This window comes from Corvus moneduloides, chromosome 9, assembly GCF_009650955.1.
Source record: "Corvus moneduloides isolate bCorMon1 chromosome 9, bCorMon1.pri, whole genome shotgun sequence".
NCBI classification, from domain to species: Eukaryota; Metazoa; Chordata; class Aves; order Passeriformes; family Corvidae; genus Corvus; species Corvus moneduloides.
This window is the reverse complement of record NC_045484.1, coordinates 4186583-4195389: the sequence shown is the minus strand read 5'-3', so window position 1 is coordinate 4195389 and position 8807 is coordinate 4186583. Positions and strand designations below refer to the sequence as shown.

Genomic DNA, 8807 nt, shown 5'->3' with positions numbered 1-8807 from the left:
AGGTCCTGCTGGGGGGGCTGGCCGGGCTGGGGCCGGGAGGACCTCCGGTGAGGGAGAGACCCGAAGTGAGGGCAGAGACCCCGAGGTGAGGGAGTGACCCCAAAGTGAGGGAGGGACCCCCAGGTGAAGGCATGGATGCTGAGGTGAGGGCGGGACCCCCGGGTGAGGGAGGGACGGACTCCAGGTGAGGGCGGGATCCCGGGCTGAGGTCGGCGAGTCCGAAGTGAGGGAGAGACCCTGAGGTGAGGGCGGAACCCCGGGGTGACGGAGGGACCCCCTGGTGAGGGCGGAGACCCTGAGGTAAGGACGGCGACCCGGAACTGCGGGGGGAACCCCAGGTGAGGGAGGGACCCCGACATGAGGGCAGGGGCCACAGCGGGCCACGGGAGGCGGGACCGAGGCGGGCGCCGCCTCAATCCGCAGCCGGTGCTCCTGGGGCGCCGGCCGCAACTCCATCCCCAGCGCTGGCCGGCAGCAGCAGCCCCGCAGCACGGCCGAGGCTCAGCCCTGTCCCTCGGGGCGGCGCTGCCCCAGCCCTGGAAAGGCGGAGCGGGGCCGCAGCCGCGCGCAGACAAAAGCGGCGGCGCTTCCTGCGCCGCGCCTGAGGGGAGCGGGCGGTGGGCGACGGGCTCCGCTCTCCCCGCTCGGTCTTTGCTCCCCTCGATCTGTCCCTGCTCTTCCCGGTTTATCCCCGCGCTCTCCCCGGTCCGTCCCGGTTTATCTCCGTGCTCTACCCGGTCCGACCCGGGTCTGTCCCCGCGCTCTCCGTGGTCCGTCCCGGTCTGTCCGCGCGTTTTCCGCCTTCTGTCCCTGGTCCCCCGGCCCGACTGTTCCCGGTGGCTTTCCCGGCCGCCGCGGGTGCCGGCGCGATGGCTGTCGGTGGGAGCCCCGGGGCGCTGGGCACGGTGCTGCTGCTGCTGCTGCTCGCCCTGAGCGCCCGCGCCGTGTCCGAGCCCGAGGCGGTGCCCGAGGGAGCCTCCACTCTGGCTTTCGTCTTCGATGTGACCGGCTCTATGTACGACGACCTGGTGCAAGTTATCGAGGGCGCATCCAAGATCCTGGAGACATCGCTGAAGAGACCCAAGCGGCCGCTGTACAACTTCGCGCTGGTGCCGTTCCACGACCCAGGTAGGGCATTCCCCCCGGGGAGCTGAGCGGGACCCGGGCCGGGGCGGGCAGGAGCTGGGAAAGGCCTCAGGGAGCTTCCGAGGGCTGGCAAAAGATAGGGTTTCCTGCGCTTGTAGAGACTGGAGCCTAAGTATTCCTGTCCCATCCTAGTCCTTCTTGCCGCACGCGTTTCTCTGCCAAGGGCGAGTAACACTTTGTGACCCCCCACCTCCCTATCTCTCTACAAAGCTTCCCAAAGCCTTCAGTATAGACTGGAGTGGGCTCTAAGTGCGCTATGTGCACCAAAGAGTAGTTTAGGGGATTAAATACTCCCCTTAGTTGTTCTGATACGAGCTGAAGGAGCTTCAGTGAACTGCACGTGGAGTAGTAACATTGCTACTGAGTTTTTTTTGAATGCCCTTCTATGGGAGCGCACTTAAGATCATGCATAATGCAGTTGCACTTTTCCTCCTGTCTTATTGTCTCGTGTTTACATTCAGAAACTTGCAGTAAATGATTCAGAAGCTTTACATGGTGTGTTTTTTTGGTTTGGGGTCTTACTTCTTTCCCTCATCTTACCTTTTTTCCCCCCTTCTGCTGTACATCGTGCATTCCTCTCTTTCAGCATCTGTTTTTTGTTCCCTTCCTATCAATTTTCTCTGGCTTTCTTCCTCTTTCCTTGTCAAATTCTTCTGTTGACTTGAAGAGGAAATAGGAACAGGATGCCCCAGGCTGGTGATGTGTGCTGTACTGTGCAGTAAAAACCTCTCTTTAAAAAAAAAAAAAAAAAAAAAGAATCAGAAAGTGGGAAAAAGTGCTTGAAAATTACCTTTTGGCTCTAGTTTCCATGGAGTATCTCAGAATATGATATTCCCAAACTCAATTCTTAAGAGTTCCATTTTTGCAGGGATGTCAGCAAAAAAAATGGACATCCTTTCTATTTCCCCCCAGATACTTCTGCTTACAAGATATGTGTTTGCTATTGGTATAAATACCTTAAACCAAAAGCTTAGAAAATTAGAGGGAAACTTTTCTTTGCAAATGTTTCTGCTTTGCCATCTCTAAGCTTGTATAGGTTCTCTTTTTTTTTTCTTACAAAGAGTTCTTCATTGTGATACCAGTGTGTTCTATCACAAAAAGGTCCTTACTGTTTCCATGTTTGGTGTCATTTTCCTTTTGTTTTCCCTTCCTTCCCGCCCCCCCCCCCCTTTTTTTTTTTGGTTATTTTGTGGAACAAGCTTATATGGGACTTAAAAAGCATCATGCCACAGAAATAAACAAGAAGGGAAAGATTTGGGTCAAGTGTAGAACCTAGAACTCTTTTATAGCCTTCTGGAAAATCAAGTGGATAGATCTCTTTGGAGCTCTTTTTCCACGAAGTGGCCAGAGGATCAAGAGGACTGGTTGGGAGTGTTTTGGTTTGATTTTCTCTCGATGATAGCACATCTTCACTTCAGTGAGAAGAAAGGGATTCAGTCTAGGAGTTGATAGTTCTCTTTTTCAGAACGATCGGGTAACTATTCCAACCACAAGAGCAAGAAGATCTTGTGTGATGCACTTTTAGTTTACAGGTTTGTGTGGTGGTCCTTTGTTCTTGTGCATCCTCAGTAGAAAGAAGTCCCAGCTTTCTCTCACGGGTAGTCCTGTGCTTAGTTTCCATCACAAACCACTTTCACGTCCTCTGTTTCAATAGCTCCTGTTTTCTTTCTTGTCGCTTACGTTTTCATTCAGTTTTTCTTCTGCACATTTTCACCTCTTCAGTCCTTTTTTCCATCCTGCTCATGTTCTTGCTTCCCCTGCCTCTCCAGATTCTTTGCTTGTGTTCCAGACTGACTCCTTTGACCACACTTTGGTGTACCACCCCTCTTTGCTCTGTACAAACCTCACCAGCAGCAAATCCACTTCCACCTTCCTGGGCTTGAGTCACATTTTCCCATTCACTGACTCCTTGCTTCCTTGCCTCCTCCCCCATTCCCTCTCTTTCCACAGGAGATCCCTTTCCTTGGCAAATGTTAGACTTCATTCAGTGGAGTGACTGTAACTTAAACCTGCAGAGAGCTGACCTGTACAGCACAGAGCTGCTGGCAAACGTGCCTCAGAGTATCCTGTTACACCTCTCTGTGTGGAAGTCCAACTTCCCTGAGGGGGCCTTACTTCTTAGCGTGATGGATAGATAACTTGTGAGGGCAGGGAGCTCTTTCAAAGTGGAGGATGGACAATTTTCAACTTCATTTTGTCCTAGTTTCTGAAAACTATTTCTTTGGTCTTTCTTAGGGTTAGAAAGACACACCACAGGCCAATGTCTTGAATTTTATGGATGTGTAAGGTCCAGATGACTGCTGGTCATCTGTATCTTACATCTGATGATGACCAAGCTGAGGCACTTGAAAAGAAAATGCAAGAAATGTTATTGTGACCACTTCAACCTCGTTTTTTTTTGTTGAATCTATAGAGAAGTAACTTTACTCAAAAATCTCATAAAAATATTGCTTGGCAAGTATTTCACGGCATCCAATTCATTTACCTAGTGTTTTTCTTTCTGAAGGTTGCTCAGCTGAATTAATGAATATGAAGCTATTTTTTTTTCACAAGTTGTGTTGTTATTCACTCAATTTTTTTTTCCAAAAAAAAAAAGCGTTTTATGTAGCTGCCTCACAGGCAAATTTTCTGGATGTTTTGGTGAGGTGCTGTGGTCCCTGGGGCAGATGGGACTCTACAAGGTGTACAAATACAGTTGGGGCTCAGGTCCAAGGAGCTTCTCTTTGTATAAAGGTGCCCTGATGCAGATACACTGTTAATAGGTAATTGCAATTTATATTGGGTGTGGATTTGGTTTCGAACTCCAGTGTTTTCCTAGTTTATGTTGCAGAGTGCACTTGACATCCCACAGGGTACAGCTGAATTATAAATAACTTGGTATAAATGTAGTCTAGCAGAATATGGGAGGATTTTTAAATAACTCAAAGTGCTGCATATTAGTGCTGCATTGAGGCACTGGTGCTTGTCCAGGGAACGGAATGGAGCTGGGCAAGGGGCTGGAGGACCAGGAGTGGCTGAGGGAGCTGGGAAAGGGGCTCAGCCTGGAGCAAAGGAGGCTCAGGGGGGACCTTGTGGCTCTGCACAACTCCCTGACAGGAGGGGGCAGCCGGGGGGGGTCGGCCTCTGCTCCCAGGGAACAGCGACAGGAGGAGAGGGAACGGCCTCAGGCTGGGCCAGGGGAGGCTCAGGTTGGACATTAGGGAAGTCTTTCCACAGAAGGGGCTCTAAAGCATTCACACAGACTTCCCCGGGCAGTGGTGGAGTCCCCATCCCTGGAGGTGTTCAAAAACCATGTGCGTGTGGCACTTGGGAACAAGGTTTAGTGGTGGTGGTGCAGGATTGATGGTTGGATTTGGTGATGTAAAAGATCTTTTCCAGCCGGAATGATTCTGTGATTCCTTGATTGTGATGTGCCAATGCACTGTGGTGTGTAATGGTAGATTTAAATGTAGTGTTTTCCCTACTGCAGTGGCATTTTGATAAAACAGGAATACTAGTATATTTTTAGTATCAAACCTGAGGCTTTTGGCCCAGAATTATGGCCTACAGAAAAATTTGTCATGGGTTTCACATTCCTATACCATGTACCATCTGGTGGGATGCAGAGAGTCCAATTTTGGAAAAACCTTTTGTTTTGGATTCTACTTTGTGAGTAAGTATGTGCAATGCTTTAACAGATTACAGGGAATTTTTTTGTTGTGGATTTTCAATGCCTAAATGTGATCACAGAAGTTTCGTAGATGGTGAAAAGGGCTGTTGACTAAGAAATCTCTTGCCAGACTTGTGTTCAATGGAAAAACTGGTGTGGGGGGTGGAAAATTGTCCCAAATTTAAGAAGAGTTGGCACAAGAAAATTTTGAACTGGAGCTAAAGCTGAAGATCAGCAAATGCTTTTGTAGTTGCGTGTTGTGGGTCCTGATGTCCTACGAACTCCCATTTTATCCTGTGGAAATGGGACTGGACTTGGAATGTCTTTATTTAACATCCGTGGCCAGCTTTGCTATTTTTTCTTTATGCCATTAAGGAATTTTGGAATGGAAAATAAGCCTGAGAGGACGAATTCATCCCTAGTATTTTTCTGTAAAGCTAATGGAATTATACAAGTCATAACTCACTCTGTGTGATTTAATCAAGCATTCCTTTAGTGTGAATGGCTATTCTATAGACCAAACTCCAGTAATTAATTAAGACAAAAATGAAGGGAATATGTAACCTCTGGACTTCTTAGGGCAGAGGATGCTGTTTGCCTGTTCATACTCTGCATGTCTACAGAAGTCTGAGCATCTTCTGACCCTTTCCTTATAAATCAAATAGAAAACACTGTGTGAGAAAAGGGGCAACATTATTAATGTGTAATTCAGATGGGAAAATAGTATTGAACTTAAGTCACATAGTAAGTGTGTAGGAGAACTAGGAATACAATTTTTTTTCCTTGATCCTACTCCTCTTTCTTGAGAGAGTAAAGCTCTTTTCTATCTTGAAGTGAAGTTATACACATAGTTAAGCACAAAGTTAGGTTTAACTGGAGTCTTCTTTCTTTAACAGACTGGCAGCGCTGTGTCTGTAACATGGTTAGGCTGCTGAGCCACATTCTAGCTTGGATCAAGTTCAGGAGGTCATATGAAAAGGCTGGGAACTTTGGGTTTTGCAGGTTTGATAGTTTTTTTTAGAAGTTATAATGAAGAAGTAATGTTTTTTCCAGAGGAGGAATTCTGTGAAATTAAAATTAGGCTATTAATGGAGTTAAAGTTTTTCATACTTCCTGACAGAAAAAGTACTGTGGTTATGCAGATGGATAATGATGGGAGAGGGGAAGGCACTCCTGTGTCCTTGCTGTACCCACAGCTGGATGGTATCACAGATGGTATAATGGATGGTGTCACTGCCTCTTCCTCTCACTTCCAACTCTCCTGATAGCCTTTCTCCCACGTGCTGCCCGTTGTTTTCAGCATTCCTTTGGGGGGGGGGAAGAAGTGCTTCAAGATTTGGTATTAGTTTTACTAAAGAACGGGAACATGGCTGTGGACAAACACTACTGTGGCAGTGGCTTTCAAAGCAGGGAGAACAAGTTTAAGGGACATGTGGTATTCTGTACTGGTATCTGAGTTTGCCCACACCATAGAAGTGGTGCTTGTACAGGGGATGGGGGCAGCATGAGAAAAGTTTGGTGTCAGAGAAGCTGTGACTGCCGCTGGATCCCTGGAGGTGTCCAAGGCCAGGTTGGATGGGGCTTGGAGCCACCTGTGGTAGTGGAAGGTGTCCCTACCCATGGCAGGGGTGAACCTGGATGGGCATTAAGATTCCTTCCAATACAAACCAGCCTGTGATTCTATGATTGTAATGAAAAGGGAGACAGCTGAAAGAGGGAAAGGAATACAACTCTGTGTTCCTGTCCACATTCCGGGGGTCTCCTTACTTTCCTTAGTAGGTAAAATTACTTAAAATGTTTGAAAACTGTCTATTGTTTGAGCTAGACAAATTATTAGGTTGCCCAGAAGAAATAAACTGCTTGCCAGTGAAGTTTCTGAGGGCAAATGTTTTGTGAAAACTGGGTACGTATCAAAATCCCATAGTTTTTACAGGATAGATAGAGAAGAATTGCCTCAATTCTCTTTGGTAAGAGTAAGGTCAGAGGCCAAGAACATTATGCTCTCCATTTAATTCAAGTAGTTGTCTTATTTGAGAGTTGAGTGGCTTTTATATTGCTACCAAAATCAAAAGTGGAAAAAAAGGTGCTAATTTAGGAAGTCTCATCTCCGTGTTCTTCTGATGGATCACAGAAAACCAGGTTAAAACTTTAACAGCCAATCTGTCAGAGCAGTGCTTTTTGGTGGCCTCAAATTTGTGAACATCCCATCTTAACAACTCAAGCATGTGTAAGGATTTGGGGTTTTTTGAGGCTGGTTTATTTTGGACTTAGATACATAGTGACAGCAATGATGAGTGCACGTCCAAATTTTTTCCTTGATGTTTTAGGAGACGGAGAGTAAGGATACAACTGTTCAGTGCTGTCTTGGTATGTCTGAGGGCAAATGAAAAGCAGACCTGGGCATAATAGACCTGGTGACAATTTCAATGGGAAATACTGCTTCCCTATAACTCAAAGCTCAGCTCTGTGTTGTTACTACTACTAAGTGTTATTGTTGCTGTCACCAGATGAGTGGCTGTCACCAACACTGTATAAGTGAACATGTCTGGGCTGGTAAGGAGGAAGTCTGAAGCACCTACAGACATTTTCCATCTCTGAGGCTTCTGGGATAACTGTACTGACCATATCGGAAATGAGTGTTTGAAACCTTATTGTCACCCTTAACAGAGACATTGTGATATCTATAAAATGAATTCCCTGTGATTGCATGGATGTTTTCTTGTTCCTCTAGAGGGATTTGTCTGGGGTCCCTCTAAAAGTAGCTGTTTGTACAGATTACAGAAGACAGTAAGTATTGCCAGTGCCAGAAGCTCCAAAATCTGTGAGGCAGCCAAAATGTTGTGACATGATCCAAAAGCCTGTTAGAGCATCACTTACAACTTATTTTTCTGCTGTCTTAACTCTGCATGTCCAGCCCAGAAGGTGTGCACAAGGGTAAATTTCTGCTCTGATTCTTGAATTCTTCTGGCAAGGAAAAGGATTATTCTCCCTGTTTTTGTTTGAAGATACAGTAGAGATTCTTTTCCATGGGAAAAAAATGATAATGCCTCAAATACATAATTCTTTTCTGCTTTGAATTACAAATTGTTTTTCATGTTACATTTGAAATTGTTGCCTACAGAACTTAGAAGCTACTTGTTCTATTTTGCTTTGTTCTCCTCAGCTCCAAGTGGTTGTAATTCCAAGGAAACCTCTGCAGCTCATTAGCAATGTATTGCAGTGTTATTCTGTCCCTATAATTACTACTGATGTCGTTTATCAGGTGAGCCTTGCTGTTAGCAGTGTGCATCTTTTCCCTAGAGCTTCTGGAGTTTGTATAGAGGATACTTCACCTGTTGTGTCCCAGGTAGAAGTCACAGTGCCCTTGCAAACTCAACTTTTAGGTACGTGACAATTCACAGAGAGATCTTCTCCCAGTTTCTTAACCACTTTCAAACAAAGAAACTTTCCCATTCCCCTTTGTCTCTTCTTTCCTGCACTCTGAATTTATTTCCCAGGAGTTAGAGCAGCTTGTGTTTCACACAATCACATGGAGAAGCCCAGTTAATCCTATTCACGGCAGTAATTGTTTAACACAAGGCTACACCAGCTACGGGTCTTGATGGGAGCTCTGTGGTATGGAAAGAAAAGAGCAATTTCTGCTGCCACATGCATCTCCTGGATTGGTTTAAATGCACACAAATCAAATTCCTACTGTTGTATAAAAAGCAGATATTTGATGCAGATCCTCAAGTGTTTTTAAGCTATGAATAAGCTGTCCCTCCCTGAGACTGATATAGTGTCCCTTTTTCATCTGGAGAAAACAATTGTTTTCTGAGAATGCATGGTAATGAAGTGAATAAAGAGCCATGAATATTGTATACATCTTTATCTCACTTTAACTGAGGCAATAGTGTTCATTGTAAATGGAATTGTCACAGAAATATGGGAGGAAAGTTGACAAGGAGGCCAGTCAGAGTATTTGCCTCTTGAAATGCCAAGCTTGCTCTTTTCAAGTGCCAGTCCTAGAGGA

General features: G+C 46.0%; 1 protein-coding gene across 6 annotated transcripts in view; it reads left to right on the top strand.

The window, feature by feature from the left end:
- Positions 1-208: 208 nt before the first annotated feature.
- Positions 209-8807, top strand: part of HMCN1 (hemicentin 1) — a 183167-nt gene continuing 174568 nt past the window's right edge. For 2 of the 6 annotated variants that reach the window (XM_032117455.1, XM_032117454.1), the window contains exon 1: positions 218-1128. In XM_032117455.1, the coding sequence (XP_031973346.1) occupies positions 870-1128 (259 nt within the window). In that variant the 5' untranslated portion in view covers positions 218-869. Of the gene's footprint in view, positions 1129-8807 lie in introns of all 6 variants that reach the window. The other 4 variants (XM_032117457.1, XM_032117456.1, XM_032117453.1 and 1 more) reach the window with 4 other exon arrangements.